This window comes from Lagenorhynchus albirostris, chromosome 4 (genome assembly GCF_949774975.1).
Source record: "Lagenorhynchus albirostris chromosome 4, mLagAlb1.1, whole genome shotgun sequence".
Taxonomy (NCBI): domain Eukaryota; kingdom Metazoa; phylum Chordata; class Mammalia; order Artiodactyla; family Delphinidae; genus Lagenorhynchus; species Lagenorhynchus albirostris.
The window spans coordinates 111,676,309-111,699,922 of record NC_083098.1 but is presented as its reverse complement, the minus strand read 5'-3'; the positions used below and the strand labels follow the sequence as shown (position 1 = coordinate 111,699,922).

Below are 23,614 nucleotides of genomic sequence, written 5' to 3'. Positions count from 1 at the left end.
CAAATATTTTCTCCCATTCTGAGGGTTGTCTTTTCATCTCGTTTATGGTTTCCATTCCTGTGCAAAAGCTTCTAAGCTTCATTAGGTCCCATTTGTTTATTTTTGTTTTTACTTCCATTTCTCTAGGAAGTGGGTCAAAAAGGATCTTGCTGTGATTTATGTCATAGAGTGTTTTGCCTATGTTTTCCTCTAAGAGTTAAAGGATGCTCAACATCATTAATCATTAGAGAAATGCAAATCAAAATCACAATGAGGTATCACCTCACACGGGTCAGAATGGCCATCATCAAAAAATCTACAAACAAGAAATGCTGGAGAGGGTGTGGAGAAAAGGAAACCCTCTTGCACTGTTGGTGGAAATGTAAATTGATACAGTCACTGTGGAGAACAGTATGGAGGTTCCTTAAAAAACTACATATAGAACTACCATATGACCCAGCAATCCCACTACTGGGCATATACCCTGAGAAAACCATAATTCAAAAAGAGTCATGTACCACAATGTTCATTGCAGCTCTATTTACAATAGCAAGGACATGGAAGCAACCTAAGTGTCTATCGACAGATGAGTGGATAAAGAAGATGTGGCACATGTATACAATGGAATATTACTCAGCCATAAAAATAACGAAACTGAACTATTTGTAGTGAGGTGGATGGACTTAAAGTCTGTCATACAGACTGAAGTAAGTAAGAAAGAGAAAAACAAATACCGTATGCTAACACATATATATGGAATCTAAAAAAAAAAAAAGGTTCTGATGACCCTAGGGCCAGGACAGGAATAAAGACGCAGACGTAGAGAATGCACTTGAGGACACGGGGTGGGGGGGGGGGAAGGGTAAGCTGGGACGAAGTGAGAGAGTAGCATGTACATATATACACTACCACATGTAAAACAGATAGCTAGTGGGAAGCAGCTGCATAGCACAGGGAGATCAGCTCGGTGCTTTGTGACCACCTAGAGGGGTGGGATAGGGAGGGTGGGAGGGAGACACAAGAGTGAGGAGATACAGGGATATATGTATATGTATAGCTGATTCACTTTGTTATACAGCAGAAACTAACACAACATTGTAAAGCAATTTTACTCCAATAAAGATGTTAAAAAACAAAACAACAAACAAAAGTAAAAAGACAAAAAATAAAAGAAAAGGTGTGGCTGGGATCCCTTAACTTCCTCCTCTATACACTGAGGGCTTGAATCTATCTTCTAAGGCATCTTAGAAACACTCTATGTTTCTCAGGAACACAGAGCTGGACACGGGGTCTGGAGAGCTGGGCTCTGCTTATGGCCCTCTTGCACGTATCCCTGGCTCCTCCGCCCTTGCTTCTTCACTGGCCAAGCAAGGCAGGTAGCAATGGCTGACTCAACCTGACCAGGGGACAGAGAGGCTACAATGAAAAGAAGACCGAAGACAAGTCTAAGGCACTGAGTAGAGACAAAGGTCTGCTGGGAAGTCTCAGAGACACAGAAGGAGTTTGGGTTCTCGGGTCACTCTGAGCGGGGCTTATATTCCAGTTCTTTGCTGTGCAACCACCCTCTCTGAGCCTCAGTCTACTCATCAGTAAAATGGGGGTGGTATGTTCTTACTCCAAGGGCTGTTGTGAGGACATGGGAGGGGATGCTGTGAAGGGCGTGGTGTGGTGCTGTCATGTTGGAGGTACCGAGTGGAGGTGAGTTTTCTTTACTTCCCATAGGGTTATGGACATTTAATGCTCCCGGGACAGAGGCCTCTCAGCAAATGCAGTTATTATTGTGATTACTGGTACTGTCATCACAACCATCATTAAGGACTTATCTGAAGGCAGGGCAGGGAGGCATGCTTCCCAGGACACAGGGTCCCATGGCTGGAGCTTGGGGTGACATTTCCTACTGGCTTGCCAGGGTGGCTTGAGCCAATCCCTTCACGTTGCAGATCCAAGGAAGCTGGGACAGGTGGGACCAGCCCTCAGGCTCTCTGTCAGGCAGGATGACTGTGGCACAGGGAATGCAATGCACAAAACCACATAGGAGGGGACAGGCAGGCTGTAGTCCTGGTTGAACAGTTCTGACCCCCTCAGCTTGTGACAGAGATTTTATTTGGTTAAAAGGTCTTTGCAGATATAATTAAGGCTCTCAAGATGTATCATCTAGGATTAGGGCGGGCCCCAAATCAACCAGTGTCTTTATAATAAGAGAAAAGAAGGCAGAGATTGGAGAGATGATGCATCTTTAAGGCAAGGAAGGCCTAGGATAGCCGCAACCCCAGTAGCCGAGAGACAGGCCCGGGACAGATCCTTCCCAGAGCTTCCGGAACAGTGCAGAATAAACCTCTGCCATTTCAAATCACCCCGTGTGTTAAAGCAGCCACAGGAAACTAAGACAGTCTGTAAATGTCCATCATGGCCATCGACTTCTGGCTGACCAACTCGGCCAGGCACCTCTGTGATCCTTCCTGTGCAGTGCGTTTCATCTGAGCCCCGCAGGTCTACAGTCAGGTGTCCATAGAGCCCAGCAGAGCGTGTGGCCCACACAGGTGCCCAGGAAACATGGGCTGGTGGGGAGCTGAGCGCACTGCTGAGCCTGGGACCCAACCCTGAGCCCTGAGTACATTAACTCCCCAATCAGCGCCCGGGACTCCACATTCCAGCCCGATCCCCTGGCCTGTGTCCTCTCCCCCTAAGTCCCTGTGACCAGAGTGACTGCTGGTACTTAGAGTTAGTGCTTGAGATTTCAGAGGCGGGAACATTTCACCGTAATAGCTTTGTCACCAGCAGCGTCTCCTCGGCTCTGGTCTCTGCACATGTCCTTCTGCCCAGTGGGAACTTCCCCAAAATGAAAGACTTGAAGCCCTGCAGGGGCTTTCTTTCACCTTCAGGAAGTGTTCAAGGTCTGTGTCTTGTCATTCAAAGTCCTCCGCACCTCCGTCACCTCTGACAGGCAAGTGCGTGCTCACACCACACAGAGACATACGTACCACACACATACACATACATACACACACCACACACACATATATACACATACACACAAATACACACACATACACATACACACACCACACACGCACACATCCCCTTCATGCCAGCTACCTCACCCCCCTTAGAATTTCTTTAAAGAGTTTCTCCACCACCACTGCTTTCTCCCCTTCTCACTTCCTCCCTGGCCCATGACCCCCTCCCTCCCGCTCACCCACCAGCGCTATCTCTGCTCATTCGTTACTTTCTGTAGGAGGCTCCCTTTTATTTCGGGGGGGCTGCATCAACAGCCTTCCCAGTGGGCTCCCACAGCCCCTATTTCTACTGGGCTGCTTCCTACACTGGATCTGCCCTGTTTACTGACTGACAGGCAGACCCCAGGCACCAGGAAGGCAGGAGCCATGCTGCCTGGTGCCCTATGGAACCCCGAGCTTCCAGAGGCTCAGACATGTGAACTTGTCACCTTGGCCCCTGACCCCCAGCACGAGCATGTTCTGTTCCCTCTGCTTAGAATACCCTTCCTACAGGCCGTCCCCTGCCTCACCCCTTGCGGGCATCACCATCTCCTGACCTGAGGGCCACCCTGACCTCCAGGCCTGAGCGGGAGTCCACAGAGGCGTTGGAATTTCAGTTAAGACAAGGCACACCAGGCCCTGTGTGCTCGAGGGAGGTGGGGTCCTCCATGCCTGGACTCACAGCAGGAGGGCCTGCCGGTCCTCCCAGCTCTGAAGCCCAAGGCGACCCCGTGACGGAGGGGATCTGCTAAAACTAAAGCAGCATCTCAGCCTCCTGGGCTCAGGACAGGTGTTCTAGAGGCACCGTCAGCCCTCCTCACCAACAGGCAGCTCTGCCCACATCCTGGGAGCCTTCAAAACAGAAGAGGCGGGTCCCAAGTGGCCCCAGGGCTCCTGAGCAGGTCAGCACACAGCGCTTTCCACTAGAAATCACAGGTAATGAGCCAAGGGATGAGCAATTTGGCCAAAGTCACCCAAGCTGCTGACAGGCAAACACCCAGTTAACGCTCCTCATTAGACTAATTCAATGAGGACGCCTGATGTTATCATTATTAATTACAATTTATTGGCACAGATAAATAAATGCTAGCGAGCATGGATTTCAGGCGATTTGCCGTGAGAATGGCACGTGTCAAGCACACTGTGCATCAGGAATTTGGGAACTGACCCCAATTCAGCAGAGAAGGGGTAGGGATGCGTGCTGAGAACCTCCATCACACCAGCACCTGGTGGTCCTCAGCCGGATCTTACCTTCAAAGCACTGATGGCCTCGGTTCTGTGGCACCCCCAGAGGTCTGCGAGGGTCCTGGGATGTTGTATTTTGTAAAAACTCCCTGGGGGGAGTCTGATAAGCAGGCTAGCTGAGAATCACTTCGCTGGATTCTTCAGGAAAGTCCTTGTCTGCCTGCATCTTCAGTGACCCTGATGGTCAGGACTGTAACCCTCACTTTTCAGCTCAGGCAAGCCAAGCTCTGGGGGGACAGGTCACCCAGAATCAGAGAAGCCAGAGCTGTGCTGGTAACCCAGAGCTGTGCTGGTGCAAAGGCTGGCTCTGCCCTTCCACGGACCAGCCTGGATGCCCTTTCTCACCTCAGTTGACCTTCTCTGTGCTGCCCACCCCACCCCCAGCTTGAGGACACTTAGCAGATGCTGTTGACTGATGCACAGCTATAGGGCGACATTAACGGACACTGGTTATGCTCACAGGAGCAAGATTCTGGGAAACAACCAATTTAGGGAAAAGCAAAAAAAAAAAAAAATTAAGATTAAATAAGGTCACTAAAAAAGAGTGATCATGCTAGGTACTGCTGTTCAAATATCCTTATCTGACAAGAAGACTGTCTTTGGCAGACAATGATTGTTAACTACCCAAATGCATCCTCCCTCTTCTTCCTTTTGAATAGGACAATTTTCTTCAAGGAGGCAGTATGATCCATTAAATACTCATTTGCAGCCAGAAGTAGCCATAGTTCTTGCCAATGAAATATTAGTCTGCTATTGGCCTCTAAGAAAAGTCTTGCTTTCTGAATAAAAGGGAATAGCTACAGATGGTTCCACTTTTCTCCCCTTGGCCACTAATCTTCTCCTTTCTACCTTGAGCACATATGTAATGTCTGGAGCTGCAGCAGCCCCTTGTGACCATGAAGCTACGAAGGACTCAGAGTTACTGAACCTGTTATCATAGCGCCACCTACCTTCAGACTTCTTGTTATGTGAGAAAATAAACCCTCTTTGTTTAAGCCACTATAAGGCAGATTTTCTGTTTCTCACTCCTGAGAACATCTCCATCTGATACACAAACTATACGATGATGTTTCTGGCACAGAAAGTCCATGTGGGCTGTGACCAATGGTGGCCTCACTAGAGTGATCAAAAGTTAGCTTCAAGAAAAATACTCATTTGGATGAATATTTCACTCAATAAACATGTGTGAAATGCCTGTCATGGTCCGGGCATTATGCTAGCCATGAAGATATGACACTGCTCTAGGAACTCAAGGTTCAATGGGATAAACAAACAATACTCAAGAGTGAAAGACAAAGTCGCTCACTTCAGGTCACTGGGCCCTGCATGGCGTGGCCCCAAGTCCCCTCTAATTCCATCTGTTACTCTCCTCCCTGCTCACTTCCCACCATGGCCCCTGTGCCATTCCTGTGTCTGCCATGCTCTTCCCCAGGTGTCCAGTCTTGGGTCCTCACCTCCTTCAGGCTCTACCCATGAATCACCTTATCCTATAAGCCATCCCTGTCCTCCATGTGTGAATGAGCTAATCCCTCCTCAGTCCCCATTCTCCCTCCCTGTTTCCTCCATCACCCTGGCCAAGTTCCATAACAGCACATGCTTCTTGGTTTGTTTGTTTTCCCTTTGTCTGTCTCGCCCACTGTGGTGTAAACCCCATAGTGATAGGGATTTTCCTTTTATTCACTGCTCCCTCCTCAGTGACTAGAACAGTGCCTGGAACATCTAGTTGACATCTGTGGCTGGCTGGCTGGAGAAATGGATAATTACTACTTAGGAAAGAACAGTGCTATAGGATAGGTGAGCACATGGGACTAAGGGACCTGAGAAGAGGGATCCTAACCAGGATATGGGATTAGGGAAAGACATTCTGGAAGAGGCTGCATTTGAACTGTTTCTCAGTCATCAAGGGTTGGCTTCATGAGGATGGAGGTGTAGGAAGAGGGGGAAGGAAGTGCATTACCAGGAGAGTGCACAGCCCCTCTCTAAGTACACAGAGATGGAACATGCATGGTGCACTTCAGCATGTGTTAGTAGCGTTCTCAACTTCCCCATCTGTAAAATGGGGGTAGCAGTGTACTTATCTTAGTGGGTGGTTGTGAGGGTTACATGGTAAGCACTTACTAAATTATTGCTTATTATTGTGATTATGATCCTCATTCATACATGTACTGAAGGTAAGACCAGAGAACATTGTAGAGATGTGCAGAAGTGGCCCAAGAAGGAGCTCAGGAACAATTTCACAATTATTTGGTGTGATGGTTGATTTTATGTGCCAGCTTGGCTGGGCTATGGTGCCCAGACATGTGGTCAGACATGATTCTGTATGTTTCCGTGAAGGTGCTTTTAAATAAAATTAGTGATGAATTTTAAAAGGTGGACTTTGAGTAAGCAGATTGCTCTCCATGTGGGTGGGCCTCATCCAATCAGCTGAAGGTCTGAATAGAACAAAAGACTGATCTCCCCCAAGAAAGAGGGAATTCTGCAGCAGATGACCTTTGGCCTTTTACAGCAACATCAGCAACTTCCTGGGTCTCTAGCCTGATAGCCTATCCTGCAGATTTTTAGACTTGCCAGCCTCCATCATCATGTGAGCCAATTACTTAAATAAATCTATCTATATCTATATCCACACACCTCTTTTTAGTTCTGTTTCCCTGGAGAACATTGACTAATACATGTGGCAATGAGCTAGCCAGGATCAGAAGTCAGCACCTGATTTCAACTTCTCATGGACCCAAGGAGTCACTAAGGCCACCAGTGCTGGGCATTTGGAAGCACAGGAAGCTAAAACTGCTTGGTACTTGATTCTAAACTGTCTGTCCCCAGTCAGCATAAAAAGAGACAGCAGCATGGGGAGACACGCCTTGATTGGGGCACAGTAAGGTGTCTCCCTTACTAAACTGTCAGCTCTATGCCCCACAGCTACGCTCTAAGCCAAGCCAGTCTCTCCTTAAGATGCTAAGAAACAGTGCGCCTGTCCCACGGACACTTCATCTGTGAGTTCTGACCTGTATCAGGTGATACTCCCTGGTGTTCACCCTGAGACAGTGCATGACAGACATCATGGAGATCATGGCAAAAGATGAGGTGACAAAGGTGAGTGAGGAGCAGGTGACAGATGGCTTTGAATGACATGTTTAAAGGTCAGTGATGCAGGTTGAATGTGTTTCCCCAAATCTGTATGTTGAAGCCCTGACCCCCAGTACCTCAGAATGTGATACATTTGTCGATAGGACTTTTTTTTTTTTTTTTTTTTGCGGTACGTGGACCTCTCACTGTTGTGGCCTCTCCTGTTGCGGAGCACAGTCTCTGGACATGCAGGCTCAGCGGCCATGGCTTATGGGCCCAGCCGCTCCGCGGCATGTGGGATCCTCCTGGACCGGGGCACGAACCCGTGTCCCCTGCATCGGCAGGCGGACTCTCAACCACTGCGCCACCAGGGAAGCCCCGGCGATAGGACTTTTAAAGAGGTAACTGAGTTAAAATGGGGTCATGAGGGCAACCCAATTGGGTTGGTGTCCTCTGGCCTCCAGAACTGTGAGACAATCACTCCTGTGGTTTAAGGCCCCCAGCCTGTGGGATTTTGTCACATCAGCACCAGCAGAACAATACAGTTGGCTTTTATCCTGAGGGCACTGGGGAGATACAGAAGGGTTTAAAAAGTGGATCCTAGGTATACAATTGCAAATGAATGAATAAAGGAAAGAACATACAAACAAACAACATGGAAAATGTGGGTTTTGAGGGGGAGGGGAGTTCTTTCTGGCAACAGGGTGGAGGAGAGTTTGGAAGTAATTCCAAGAGGTGATCGTGTGTTTTATAAATAATGCCACTGCTTACGCACACAGTTTCCCTCTGGAGTCATAAGGGACATCACTTTGTCAGGAAACACCAAAAAGTAGTCATGGGGGCAAGGGTCCAGGACCAACGTTGGTGCTTTCTGACACCCTTAGTGTTGGAAATGTATCTTTTAGGGTGAAGCAAGGTTGAGACCACTTTACAGATGTAAAAAGGCCTGGGAAGGCTCATCCAGAATATGAAATGAGACGTCATTGTTGCCAAATGCGAAATGCAAACGAGCAATGACGTCTGTTAAATTGGTCAGTAATGGATCATTTGCTCTGGCCTATGCTTGAAAGCCATTCGCGAATGAGCTTGCATTTCCTGTGATATTTAGTTCTTAATAAAGTGATCCCTGGGAGCCAGCAAATTCCTCCAACCTATGCTTCAAGCCAAACATGGACTAATTAATATGAAAGGAATAAATATTCATTAAAAATAAATGGATTCCACCGCTTATAAAAGATGTCTGCATGAACAGTAAAAGCTTCTAGTAAAAGTATCATGTTTAAGAATTCTAAAAATGATTCTTACATAAGAATAACAGCTCACTTTGGAAACACAGAGAAGTTAGGTAACTTGCCCAGAGTCATCTGGTTGACCAGAATTCCAACTCAGCTCTGTCAGACTTGGAGGCAAAGCTCTCTAACCATTTTGCTATAAACTGATTAACTCTTGCATTGTCCTGAAAAGAGCAAACATATATTCCAAGTCCCTGCTTGTAGCAGACACAATGTTGGCTGGGCATCTTACACACATTTGCTGCCATGGCCCCATTACTAAGTCTGTCCCTGCCACAGGACCTTTGCATCTGCTGCCCCTTTTGTATGTGATGCTCTACCCCCTGGATCTCCACATGGTCTGTTTCCTTCTTAGCAGTTAGGCCTTGGCTTAAATGTCTCCTTCTCAGCAAAGCCTTCTCTGTTGCCCTCTCCTCCAAGGAAAGCAGGCCTACCCTCCCAGGCCATTGCACTATGCATTTTCTGCAGAGCAACTCTCATTATTGAAATCGCGGTTGGATATTGTTTGTGTATTTGTCTCCTTTACTAAACTGTCAGCTCTATGGCATCAGGGACCTCGTCCATCTTGTTTGCCACACCATCACAAGTACCTAGACTAATGCTGGGACAGAACAGTTGGCATAAACGTTTACTGTCTGACTCAAAATCCTGCTATGCTTTCCACCATGCTACCCTTATCTTAAAAGATGAACAAGATTTCCAAAGACTACATTTTTAAAGGAAAAAAACACTAAGTCAAATGTTTCTGAACATTCAAACTTATAAACATATATATAAAATCGAATCTCCACTTAATTCCAAAATGGATTTGTTGCAGTCTGGGCACTAAATTGGTTAGTCCGCTATTAATCAAAAATTTTTTTTCACACTATGAATTCACATGCAGATGTGAAAATCTGGAATGTGGAATGAGACAGCTAATAATATGCTTGCATGTAGAAATGATCATCATTGCATAATAAGAGTGTGGAGTCTGGAATTATCAGCTGTGCAACTCTTGCTGAATTTTACCCAGACTCTTCCTTTGAGGGACATAAAGAGCTATTATCATATAAATCTGTGCCACTTTTTGCTGTTTTATGTGCAGACTGCCTCTGGCTATTCCATGAATTTTAATTAACTCTCTGTTTATTTTGCTTCAACCCTATGACTCTCTAAGCACGGGGCCCATTTGCTAATCCAAGAAACACACTTTGGAAGCAAACTTCTCAGAAAGTTCTCCCAAAGGTATCTTCCTCCTTCCCTTGAAAATAATTAAGCCCTGTTGACTTCAAAGTTGACTCAGAGCAGGACACTCCAGTCTGGACTCTCTCTGCTGGTGCAGGAGCAAAATGTCCAATGGCTCAACGAACGAAGGGGTCAAGAGCAACCTGTGGGAGGTGGAGAGTGAGTCAGGAGAGAGGTGGAAATTGAAGGGGCATTTGTGAAAAATTAGAGTTTGCAGCAGGGGAGATAGAGAAATTCTCCTCAGGATTCTAACCCCAGTCAGTATAAACCAGTCAACTAACTCTTAGCAGTTGATTGGTTAATTGTCAAGTTTTTCATTCATTTACATAACATGTATTCATTCAGTTAATTATATAGAGCATATATGTCATATGTATCATATGCACATGTATATGTAAGTATATATTATATATGAATATAAATATACATACTGCTTAGTGGATATGTATATGTGCATGTATTTGTATGTATATACATGCATATATATGTGTGTAGATATACATATATACTGCTTTGTGGGCTTACATATATATGTATACATATATGAGTGTGTATATGTATCTATATAATATATGGTAGGTATATGTATATCTGCCTATATATAAACTGTTTAGTGGGTGTATATATATATGTATATATGTATATTTACTGCTTATATGCATATACATTTACATGTGTTTATAAATACTATATGTATGTGTATATACATGCATGTAGATATGTGTGTGTATATATATGCATGTGTCTATGTATATAGCTTACTAGGTGTGTATATATGCATATTCATATGTGTGCTCATATATATATATACACTGCTTAATGTGTGTATACGTATACCTATATGCTGATTAGTGAGTGTGTATATGTATGTGCATTAGACATATATGTATGTGTAAATATACATATGTGTGTATATGTATTATACTTTATACATATATATTTGCTTAGTAGGTACTGGAGATACAACTGTGGACAGTGAGGGAACATTGCTGCCCTCAGAGAGAGCTTATGTTCTGGTGCATGAGACCAACAACTAAGAGGACAAATTAATAAGCATGCAGTGGAATTACAGGTAATGACGGGTGCACTGAAGAAAAGGGGACCAGAAAGGGTACATGGATATGAAATGCTTGGGGTGGAGTCAAGTGGGGTGGATATTCAGAGAGGGCCCCCACTGAGGGGACATTTGAGCAGAATTCTGTATGGTATGAGTGATCCTTGCAGAGTTCTGGGGGAAAGTGATCAAGGCTGAGGGCACAGAAGGTGTAAAGGTTCTGAGTCAGAAATAAGTTCAGCATGTTCGAGAGATGAGAAGATGGGCTGAGCGGAATGAGTAGGAAGATGGAGGGGGTAGAGAGAGGTGTCAGCAAACTAGGCACAAGTCAGATTGCTGGGCCTTGGGGGCCGGCAGAAGAGGTTGGCATTCATTCTGAAAGCAGCAAGCATGTGATCCAATCCATGCTTTATCACATCACTGGCTGCTACGTAGACCAGGGCTTTCCCTCTTCTTTCTCTCTCCCCCTCATCCATTCTCTAGGTAGCATTTATTGAGCCTTTACCACCTGCTGAGCACTAAGCCAGGTGCTGATGGGACTGGGCAGGTGAATATGACCAATCCCAAGCTTTCAGGGATCTCACCCTCTGATGGCAGAGGCAGCTGAGCAAGCTGAAGACCATCCCTTGGCAAGATGTGCTGTGACAGATGGAAAGAGGAAGCTAAGAGAGCCAGGTCTTCCCCTGACGCACCCCTTCAGGTGGTTACCTAAAACTTTCCAGAACCCACCACATCACCCAGGGCCAAGAAGACAGGAAAGGCATTTTAAAAATGCCAACCATATGTCAGGTCTGATGTTGGAGGCTGCATGGTCTCTGCCCCTTATTTTCCCAGTAAGATCACTCAGGGCATTCTTTATAAGTCTTTATTTGCCTTCATTGTACAAAGGTATTTTTGTTCTCTTTTATCACTAGAAGGATATCGCTCCATTGTCTTTGGGCTTACATAGTTTCCATTTCCTAACACAATGTGTCCTTTTGTTCTCTGGTTGATTTTAAGATTTTCTATTAATGGTTTTAAACTATTTATTAATTGATTATGATGATCATTGATGATGTTTTCCTTGTGTTTCTCTTGCTTGGAGTCAGTTGAACTTCTTGGATTTGATTTTATCATTTTCATCAATTAAAAAAAATTCAGCCACAATTTCTGCAAATATATTTTATATGCCCATCCCTCCTTCTGGGACTCCAATTACACATATGTTAAACTATTGCATTTTGTTCCATAAGTCACTGAGGATCTGTTAATTTTTTTTCCTCTATGTTTCATCATGTATAGTTTCTATTGCTATATCTTCAAGTTCGTTAACCTTTTCTTCTGCACTGCCTAATCTGCTGTTAATCCCAACCAATGAATACTTCATTTCATATATTGTAGATCTCATTTCTCTAGGTTCTATTTGAGTGGTTACCAGAGGAAAGAGGGGTGGGGGGAAGGGAAAGAGATGGGAAGGGAATTAAGAGGTACAAACTACTAGGTATAAAATAGATACAAGGATATAATGTATGGCACAGGGAATATAACCAATACTTTATAATAACTTTAAATGTAGTATAATCTATGAACATATCAAATCACTATTTTGTACACCTGAAACTAACTTAACATTGTAAATCAATAAAAACATATAAATAAATAAAGTAAAATTGCAATGTCCAGTGTCCAAAAAAATTACTAGACGTGCAAAGAAGCAGGAAAATATGACTCATAAGCAGGAGGAAATCTAATAAAGACAAACAAACCCAGGAATGGCGCCAGTGATGAAATTAGTAAATAAGCATTAGTGATCAAATTATTTAAACAATTTTAAACAAAATTTAAAAGAGCTATTATTAATATGTTCTGCATGCTCAAGGATTTTAAGGAAAATGTGAACATAATAAGGATAGAAATGGGCATTCTTGCTTTTCAGAAGAGGAAACATAGGTTTGAAGAAGCTTTATGACTGGTCCAAGTTCACATGGCTAGAAACAGTGGGACCAGAATCTGAGCCTAGGCCTCCCCATCTAGAAAGCCCACGATCTTTCCTCTATGTTATGTTACTTCCCAAACCAAATGTCCAGTGTTTTTGGACACTGATGGACACTATCCCCCTGACCCCCATGGTCTCCTGCTGATACACATGTGACTAAAGCTATAGTTTCAACCTAACTTCTGTATTTGGGAGGAACATGTGGAAACAAAACAGGCTGTGTGTGACAGTGGGGTCCTCTCCAGGCTTCCAACTCATCATATGTAAATGGGGATAATAATGCCCAGCATACTGGGCTTTTAGGGCAACAAGGATGGTAAGAGGGGTCCAGTTCCTAGGACAATGACTGTGAGTTTCCGATTGGTCAGGACTCTACTCCACGTTGCAAATACTGGGAACCCAACGTGATCTTGCATAATCAAAACAGGATGCCAGCTCCTGTAGCTGGTAAGGACACTGGATAAGGCTCACAGGACTGGAAGAGCACAAAGGCGGAGGCACTGATGGTACCTGCCCATGTTCCCTCTCCTGCACCTCCACACACCTCAGGATGCTTACTGTGGACACCTGTGACTCTCTGCTGGGGACCTTCTTCTGCCCTGGATGGGATAAGCCAAAAAGTGCAGGAGAGGTAATGCTGCTTAAAGCAGCCCTCCATCAATGATGAACAGGGAACTGTGCATAAAAACATCAGCTTCTCTGACCTTCAGCTGCCTCAAGGCACCCTCGGCATTGAGTTCCAGAATGGAGGTGAGTCCAAGGGCCTCAGTGGTGAGTGCTTTCACCAAATGCCCATCCTTGGCTGCCTTGCCTTCTGGGTCTCACTCCCCTTCTCTTTCAGGTGTTTCCTGGGATCACCTCCACCGCAAAAAACTGCTTGCACTCAATTCTCTGTCTCAGTTTCAGCTCCTGGAGGAACTCAAGCTCAGACAGTGCCCAGCAGGGCCAGGACTGGGGTCCAGCAAGTGAGGGGGCAAAATGTTAGGAAGCAATGTCAACCTGCATTTGGAGGACCCTGGGAGCAATGTCTCCTTAAATTTTCACTCCTCGTGCCTTGCTCGCTCGCCCCAGTCCTGACCCTACTCAACAGGAGTCCATCTCTCCACCTGCCTCTTACATCTGTTTGTTTCTTCACTTTGGGCCTCATTCTTTCCTTTTGCAGAGAGACTTTCACCTTCACCAGTTGCTGAGAAAGATGGTCACCAACTCATGCAGACCTGTTTTCTTACAGAACATCATCAATGAGAGGATGAGAACAAGCCTTTCACCTCTGACTCCATGGAAGGATTATGAATGGCTGGGCTTGGGTCACACAGCCACTCCTTGGACCAAGCACCAGTCTAGCTGAATATGGCCCAAGTGGTTGGCCCAGCCAGGTCACATGCCCATCTCAGAAGGTGAGTGAGGAACCATAATAATTGACAGTACACATGGGGTGGGGGAGGTGTTTTCCAAAGGAAAGAGATGTTACTGTGATAAGAAAGGGGACCAAAAAGCATGCTGAACAGTCAAAAACAACAGCTACTACAGTCTACTATGATTCTCCATTCCCTTTCCTTTTTACAGATGAGTAAAACTAAGCTTCAGGGTGGCTAATTCACTTTCCCAGGTAGCCACAACTAGTACATATCAGTCAGTCTGCTTCCCAAATCTAAAGTGTCTCCACTGAGATATGTAGAAAAGAATCTGCTGTGCCTCAACTGTCCTAAAATTCAGTCATAAATGGGTTATAAAAATTTTCAGTGAATTCCTGCTAAAATCAATGGATTGCCTGCAGCTGTTTACTTTGGTGCTACACTGGGGAAGCACAACTTCCTCCAGAATGAAAGTAAAATGGGATTTCTGGGAATTCACATGTGCTTTTTCCTGATAACCAAGGCTACTGTCATACTTTAACAATGAAATGTCTTTCTTGAAAACTCTTAATAAATGTCAGATATCAAAACCTGCCAAAGGCAGATAGCAAAGCCAAAATATCCCTTCAATATTAGGAGGGTGGTTTTCTTCATCTTAGTCAAGCCCAGTTCCACCTTGAGTCTCATAATAGTCACATAGACTCATCTACAGTTACCATGAAGGGCAGCGATTATTTGGAATTTTGACCACAACAAAGCTACGTTCGATTGCCTTGAAGTAAAGTAACCTCATCCTGAATATTGGATGTTTGTGTACATTTTACATGAATTTGGGTGTCATCAAGAAATTGCTACAAGCTAAAGAGGGACTTAAAACTAGATGCTCTATAAAGCTTGCATGTTTTTCAGAACATCCACTATAACCATAGCTTTAATACATTTATGCTCTGGAATACAGGTTCTGAGAGCCAAGCCAGTAGGCAAACAGCAGCACAGATGTAGGCAGAAAAGGAAAACAAAACTTTTAAGGATGGTGACAGGATATAATCCATTAATGATTCATGAGGGCACATGCTAACAGATTTGGTAGTATGACAGGAAGGGGTGCAAGGAGCTCAGGACCAAAATCATCACTGACATGAGGGTAAAAGTGATATGCGTCTATGTGGTGCCGATTGTGTTGTGGACTTAAAAAGTCGCTTCCATGTTCCTTCATCCATGAAATCCTCGACATAAGGGACAACAGAAAGTAAAGATTTAACAGAATTTTAAAATCTTTTGTTGTTGTTGAAGTTCAGCTACTATCCATAGAGACTAGAGGCAAACTTCCTAAATTCTCTGGGCCACAACTCCTCTCTCTGAAAAATCCAGAGAGGGGGAATCTCAAACGTGGCACATAAACTCTGCCCAAATCTCTGGCTGACCCCTAAGGGCTATAAGGGGCAGACTATAAGCAATACAGTGAAGAAGAAAAGACTACACTTCGTGCGCCTGTCCAAGAGGCAGAGTATGCAGTGTAAATCCAACCAAGTTAATTGCTCATTAAAACTATATTTTCAAAGAAATACAATGCAATCCGAAGTCTATACAACATAGCATTGGCAATATCCAGGATGCAACCCAAAACTATTCAATGTATAAAGAACCAGGAAAATGGAACCCATCCTCAATGGAGGTGAATCTTAAAATGACCCAGATGTTGGAATTAGCATAAAGGACATGAAAACAGCTCTTACGACTATGAATATGCTGCATGATATAAAGGGCAATATGACAGAAATAAATGAAAATATAGGAAATCTAAGCAAAGGGAGAGAAAATATTTTCTTTTAATCCAGAATTTCCACCTAGGCACAACATAGTCAAATTGCTGAAAGTCAAAGATGAAAGGAAAATCTTGAAAGGAGAGAGACGAAAGTGACACATTACTATCAGATAATAATGATTCAAGTCTAATGACGTCTCATCAGAAAGCATGGAGGTCAGCTGACAATGGTACAAAATCTTTAAAGCAGTGAAGAAAAAACTGCCAACCCAATAACCTGCATCCAGTAAAAATATTCTTTAAGAAAGAAGGTGAAATAAATACATTTCAGAGAAAATAAAATTAAGAGAATGCGTTGACAGGAGACTTGCACCACATAAAATACTAAAGAAAATTCTTCAGGATGAATGGAAAGGACACCAGAGGGAAATTCAGACCTTCACGAAAGGTAGGGGTAAATATCAAGAACTACTTTCCTCCTAATTGTTTAAAAGCCAAAAAACTACACATACTTTAAAATAGATATATATTTTACACATATATTATATATTCATATATTTCTATACATTTAAAGCAAAAAACTATAATATTGTATTGGAGACATGATTTAAGAAGCTGTAATACATATGACAACTATAGTATAATGGTTGACAGGAGTGATAAATAGACCTATATGGTTGCCAGGTTTTTATATTTTATGTGAAGTATAAAATATTAACTCTAAGAAGATTGTGAAATAAACTGAAGATGTGTATTATAATCCCTAGAGCAACAATTTTAAAACATAACACAAGGAAGTGTAGCTATAAAGTCAGTAGATAAATTAAATGGAGATTCTAAATATTCAATTAATCCAAAGCAAAACAGGAAAAGAGAAACAGAAGAACAAAAGAGAAAGAGAACAAGAACAAATAAAGGACTAAAAGAGATTGCCAGGTGGATTTAAAGAGAAGCAAGACCTAACTATATGCTATCCTCAAGAGATTTATGTCAGATATAAAAACACAGATAGAATGAAAGAAAAGACATGGAAAAATATATGCCATGTAGGTTGGAATGACTATATTAATCTCAGAAAAAATAGGCTTCAAAAAAGATTATTAGCAGAGATAGAAAAGTTTATTTCACAATGATAATAAGGTCAATTCATCATGAGGCCATAACAACCATAAAACTGTATGCACCTAACAACAGATCTTCCAAGCCTAAGAAGCAAAACTGACAGAATTAGGGCTTCCCGGGTGGTGCAGTGGTTGAGAGTCCGCCTGCCGATGCAGGGGACACGGGTTCGTGCCCCAGTCCGGGAGGATCCCACATGCTGCGGAGTGGCTGGGCCCGTGAGCCATGGCCGCTGAGCCTGCGCGTCCGGAACCTGTGCTCCGCAACGGGAGAGGCCACAACCGCGAGAGGCCCGTGTACCGCAAAAAAACAAACAAACAAACAAAAAAAAACCTGACAGAATTAAAGGAAGAAGAAGCAACTCCACAATCAGAGCTGGAGATTGTATACAACCATCTCAGAAATGGATAAAACAACTAGATTGTTAAAATCAGTAAAGACAGAGATTGAGGAAGGAGGCGGTTCAAGATGGCGATGTAGGAAGATCCTGAACTCACCTTCTATGGGCACAACAAATTTACAGCTACCTATGGAAAAATTCCCTATGAAAAGGATCTGAAAACTAGCTGAACAGCTCCTCCACAACAAAGGATAAAAGAGCCACATCAAGATGGGAAGGAGAAGCAGTGATGTGATCTTGCCTGAACCCCACGCTCAGTGTGGTGACCTGAAATTGGGAGGGGTCTCACAAATAAAAAACTTCTCCCTGAGGAGCCAGGGGTTTGTGCTCTCATCTGTCATCCCAACCCTTGGGACGTGCACTGGTAAGAAGAGCTCCCAAAATGCCTGGCTTTGAAAACCAGCAGGACTTACATCCAGAAGAACCACAGGGCTGTAGGGAACAGGGAACGCACTCTGAAAGGGCTCGCACACAGACTCACTTGCCCTGGGACCCAGCACGAAAGCAACAGTATGAAAAGGTCTAGACCATAGGTGAAGGAGATTTATTTACTAATCTTAAAGCATCTGCAGGAGGGGCAGGAATCTGTTGGGACTCTTCCTGGAGACAGAAGCTGGCAGGTGCCATTTTTGTGCTCTCTCTCCACCTTGTTAGTCCCACTGTACGTGCCCCATCCTCATGCCACTTCTGCATCCCTGCCAAAGCCAGTTGACACATGCAGTGTGCCTCTTGAACACCTGGCTCAGGTGTCCAGGGGGGATTGTGTTTTGGGACCCCATGAGTCTGAAACAATCAGAGAGACTATTCTTGGCAGGCTACCACACTCCAGTTACTACACAGACAGCTGACTGTGATGCACCCCCAGTCTTCCTGTGAAAAAGCCCTATTTACCTGTCTTGAAGCTTCAGCCTGATGGACAGGCTTCCAGTTTTCCATACGTCTAGAGGCTATGTAAGGTCTAGGGGATATCACCTTTGTGCTCTCCCTTGACCTCACTACAGCTCACTGGTACCTCCCAGAAATGAAATCAAACACTCACCTGGAGCCCCGATTTTTGCAACTTCACTAATGGGACACCTGTAGATCACCTGGTGCGGAGGCCAGCAAGGTTTACAATTGCATTTTCACAGTACTGTGTATACTTGCATACCTTAAAAGCTGCCGCTTAGTTTCTAATCAGCCTGAAATTAAGGGCTAACTGAGATCCCACCCTCTGGAACACTCACAAGTCTTCAACAACTGGGAATTACCAAGAATAAATCAGGGTGCTATGACAATCACAATGGTTCAAAATATAACCAAGAGCTAGGGCAAGGTTAAACAAGAAGGTTCATCTCCTTCACAAGGCCACTACTTCAAGACTGGGAAAGACAGCTGTTTTGCCTAATACATAGAAACACACAGAGAGTCAAGCAAAATGAGGAGAGAAAGGAATTTGTTCCAAACACAAGGAAAAGATAAAACCACAGGTTTTAAAAAAAAAAAAAAAAACCTTAATGAAATGGAGATAAGTAATTTAGCTGAAACAGAGTTCAAAATGTTAGTCATAAAGATGCTCACTGAACTTGGGAGAAGACTAGATGAACACAGAGAGAACTTAAACAGAGATAGAAAATATAAGTAAGTACTAAATAAAAGTCACAAAGATGAAATATACAATAACTGAACTGAAAAATACACTAGAGGGGTTCAATAGCAGACTACAAGAAGCAGAGGAAGAATCAGTGGTCTGGAATAGAGGTCACTGGAACTCATTCAAATAAAGCATCAAAAAGAAAAAAAAAATTCAAAAAGTGGAGATAGCTTAAGGGACCTATGAGACAACATCAAGCAGAATGACATTTGCATTATATGGGTCCAGAGGGAGAAGAGAGAGAAATAGGCAGACAACTTATTTAAGGGAATAATGGCTGAAAACTTCCCTAATCTGGAAAAGGAAACAGACATCCAGATTCAGGAAGCCCAGAGAGTTCCAAACAAAATGAACCCAAATAGACCCACACCGAGACACATTACAGTTAAAATGTCAAAAGCTGAAGCTAAATCATAAAGGCAGCAAGAGAAAAACTTGTTAAAAACAAGGGAACCCCCATAATACTATCAGCAGATTTTTTTTGCAGAAACTTTGAAGGCCAGCACTTTCAAAGGGCTGAAAGGAAAAAACTTCCAACCAAGAATAATCTACACAGCAAGGTTACTATCTAGAATTGAAGGAGAGATAAAGAGCTTTCCAGACAAACAAAAGCTAAAGGAGTTCATCACCACTAACCCAGACCTGCAATAAATGTTAAAGGGACTTCTTTAAGCTAAAAAGAAAGGGCACTAATTAGTAACAAGAAAACATATGAAAGTAAAAATCTCACTGGTAAAGGTAAATATATAGTAAAGGTAGTGTATTGATCACTTACAAAGCTATTATGAAGTTTAAAAAATAAAAGTAATAAAAATAATAATTTAGTTAAATGATACATGAAATTTAAAAAATGTAAAATGTGAAATCAAAAACATAAAATGTGAAGGGGAGTTCAAAATGTAGAGTTCTAGAATGCATTCAAACTTAACTATCAGTTTTAAATAGATGATTTTATATATACACTTACATATATATTTATGTGTCTGTGTATATATATATAAGCTGTTACATGTGAGCCACATGGTAACCACAAAGCAAAAGCCTATAGTAGATACACAAAAGATAGTGATAAAGGAATCTAAGCATAACCCTATAGAATGTCATCAAACCAAAAGGGAAGAATGCAAGAGAAGAAGAAACATAGAGGAACTACAAAACAGCCAGAAAACAATTATCAAAATGGCAATAAGTACATAGTTATCACTACTTACTATAAATGTAAATGGACTAAATTCTCCAAACAAAACACACAGAATGGCTGAACAGATAAACACCAAGACCCATATATATGCTGCCCACCACAGACTCATTTCAGATGTAAGGACACACACAAACTGAAAGTGAAAGGATGGAAAAAAATGTGTCATGCAAATAGAAACCAAAAGAGAGCTTGGGTAGATATACTTATATCAGATAAAATAGACTTTAAAACAAAGACTAATAAAAGGCAAAGATGAGCATTACATAATGATAAAGTCATCTCCAGCAAGAAGATATAACATTTGTAAATATTTATGCACCCAACATAAGAGCACCGAAATATATAAAATAAATATTAACAGACCTAAAAGGAGAAATTGACAGCAATACAATAATGGTAGGGAACTTATAACACTTATAACAATGGAAAATTATCCAGACAGAAAATCAACATGGAAACATCAGCCTTAAACCACACTTTAAACAAGATGGACTTAATACATACATATTGAACATTCCATCCAAAGGCAGCAGAATACATGTTCTTCTCAAGTGGACGTGTAACATCATCCAAGATAGATCATATGTTAGGCTACAAAGTAGTCTCAATAAATATAAGAAGATCAAAATCATGTCAAGTATCTTTTCTGACTACAATGGTATGAAACTAGAAATCATTTACAAGAAGAAAACTGGAAAAACACGAATACGTGGAGACAAACAACATGCCACTGAACAACCAATGGGTCAAAGAAGAAATCAAAGGAGAAATTTTAAAAAATACCTTGAGACAAATGAAAATGGAAACACAACATACCAAAATCTGTGGAATGCAGCAAAAGCAGCTCAAAAAGGGAAGTTTATAGTGATAGAGGCCTACCTCAAGAAACAAGAAAAACCTCAAATAAACAACCTAACGATAAAGCTAAAGTAACTAGGAAAAGAAGAATAAATGAAGCCCAAAGTTACCAGAAGGAAGGAAACAATAAAAGTCAGAATAGAAATTAATGAAATAGAGACTGAAAAGATCAATGAAACTAAGAGCTGGTTCTTTGAAAAGATAAACAAAATTGACAAGTCTTTAGCTATACTCACTATGAAAAAAAGAGAGAGGGCTCAAATACATAAAATCAGAAATGAAAGCGATAAAATTACAACTAATACCAAAGAAATACAAAGGATCGTAAGACACTACTATGAACCATTATATGCCAACAAATTGGACAACCTAGAAGAAATGTTTAAATTCCTAGAAACATGCAGTCTTCCAAGACTGAATAATGAAGAAAGAGAAAATTATGAATAAACATAATTACTAGTAAGGAGATTAAAAACTCTCAACAAACAAAATCCAGGGTCAGACAGCTTCACTGGTGAATTCTACCAAACACCCAAATGTTTAATACCTATATTTCTCAAACTCTTCCTGTGGAGGAGGGAACACTTCCAAACTAATTTTACAAGGTCAGCATTACCCTGATACCAAAACCAAACAAGGGCACCACAAAAAAAGGAAATCACAGGCCAATGTACCTGATGAACATAGAAGCAAAAATCCTCAACAAAATATTAGCAAACTGAATTCAACAATACATTAAAAGGATCATCTACACTATTCAAAGTGCCATTTATTCCATGGCTGCAAGGACGATTCAACCTCCACAAATCAATCAACATGATGTACCACATAAACAAAATGAAGGATAAAAATCACACGATCATCTCCATAGATGCAGAAAAGGCTTTTGACAAAATTCAACATCCACTTATGATAAAAACTCTCAACAATATGAGTATAGAAGAAACCTCAACATAATAAAAGGCCATATATGACAAGCCTACAACTAGCATCATACTCAACAGTGTAAAGCTGAATGCTTTTCCCTTTAGTTCAGGAACAAGACAAGAAGGCCCATTCTCACCACTTTTGTTCAACATGTGTAAATCTTGAGGACAGTATGCCAAGTGAAATGAGCCAGTTACAGAAAGATAAATACTGCATGATTCCATGTCCAGGAGGTATCTAAAATATTCAAATTCATAGAACCAAAGGCCGGTTGCCAGGGCTTGAGGGGATGGGGACACAGGGAATTACTAACTAATGGGCATAAAGCTTCAGCCAGCAAGATGGGTCAGCTCTAGAGATCTGCTATACAGTGTTCTCTGTATAGGCAACAACGATACATAGATTGTACACTTAGAAATTTCAGCTGGCAGATTTCATGTTAAATCTTCTTTCCACAGTAATTTTTTAAAGTACCTCCATGGCAGGAAAGAGCTACTGCTGGCCATCACATAAATTTGTGGGGTTTTTTTCCACTTTCCTTATTTACATCCTCAAGGAAGAAATAGCATTAGCAATCCTGAAATAATTACCATAGTAATTCACCTAAAGCAGGACTGCTGTAATTTAATTTTCAGAATGAAATTACCGCATATCCAAAGGAAACTATTCAGACTTCCTTTCACATTTCAAATTTAGCAAATTCAAATCTTTCTGTCCAACAGGAAATTCCCAGTGCCCAGCAATCAACAAAGAAACAAACACACAAACAGGCACATAGTCATAAGCCCAGTGGTCGGAACTTTCCTATTTTACTGATGAAATTTGTTAAAATCCATCATTCTTACCTTCCCAAAACTCCCTTTACCAATGGCCCGTAGGATCTGAAAATGGTCAAAGTTGACTGTAAAAGAAAAAAGAGAAAAACAGGAGTAAGTCAGATTTGGCAAACCTTGTTTTGGTTCTTAAATGTCCTTACCTGCACACCTACCCATTTATTTCAAACGGCTCCTGGTTTACTGCATCATGTTTGACATGGCAGCACTCTACCACTGAATGGATACTTCCCGGCATATTCCATTTCCCCTCCCAGCACATATATTTGGCAGTCAACACCTCACCATATACCTAGACACCCACAACCATATACACCTATATGGTATATAGGAGGAGAGACATCATTTGGGCCAGAGGGAAGGCAGGACAGAGAAAAACCTGGATGCTTGCATTATCAAATTCTTGTACCTGCTAATCCCTTTGCCAGGATGACCCTTCCCTACTTCTAGTTCCTGTCTTGTCCATCAAGCACTCTTACCTTACATACTCAGACATCAGCTGACCTGCCTCAGTATCCAAGGAGTTAATCCCACCTCCATTATGGAACCTCTGGACCCCCAAGTTTCATGCCATATCATGGTCCTTCCCTGCTTGGGTGTCTGTCTAAGCACTGATATCACGAGCCAACAGGATGAGGATGATGATCCCACACCTTCCTCCTGGTATTGCCCTGTCTCATGCCTCCCTT

At 42.4% G+C, this 23,614-nt stretch overlaps 1 protein-coding gene across 2 annotated transcripts in view; it reads right to left on the bottom strand.

Annotated features, from left to right (window-relative positions):
• The window catches only part of STK32B (serine/threonine kinase 32B), a 344,771-nt gene that overhangs the window by 227,872 nt on the left and 93,285 nt on the right, over positions 1–23,614 (bottom strand). For both annotated transcript variants that reach the window (XM_060147361.1, XM_060147362.1), the window contains exon 2: positions 22,938–22,993. In XM_060147361.1, coding sequence (XP_060003344.1) covers positions 22,938–22,993 — 56 coding nt within the window. The remainder of the gene's footprint in view (positions 1–22,937; positions 22,994–23,614) is intronic.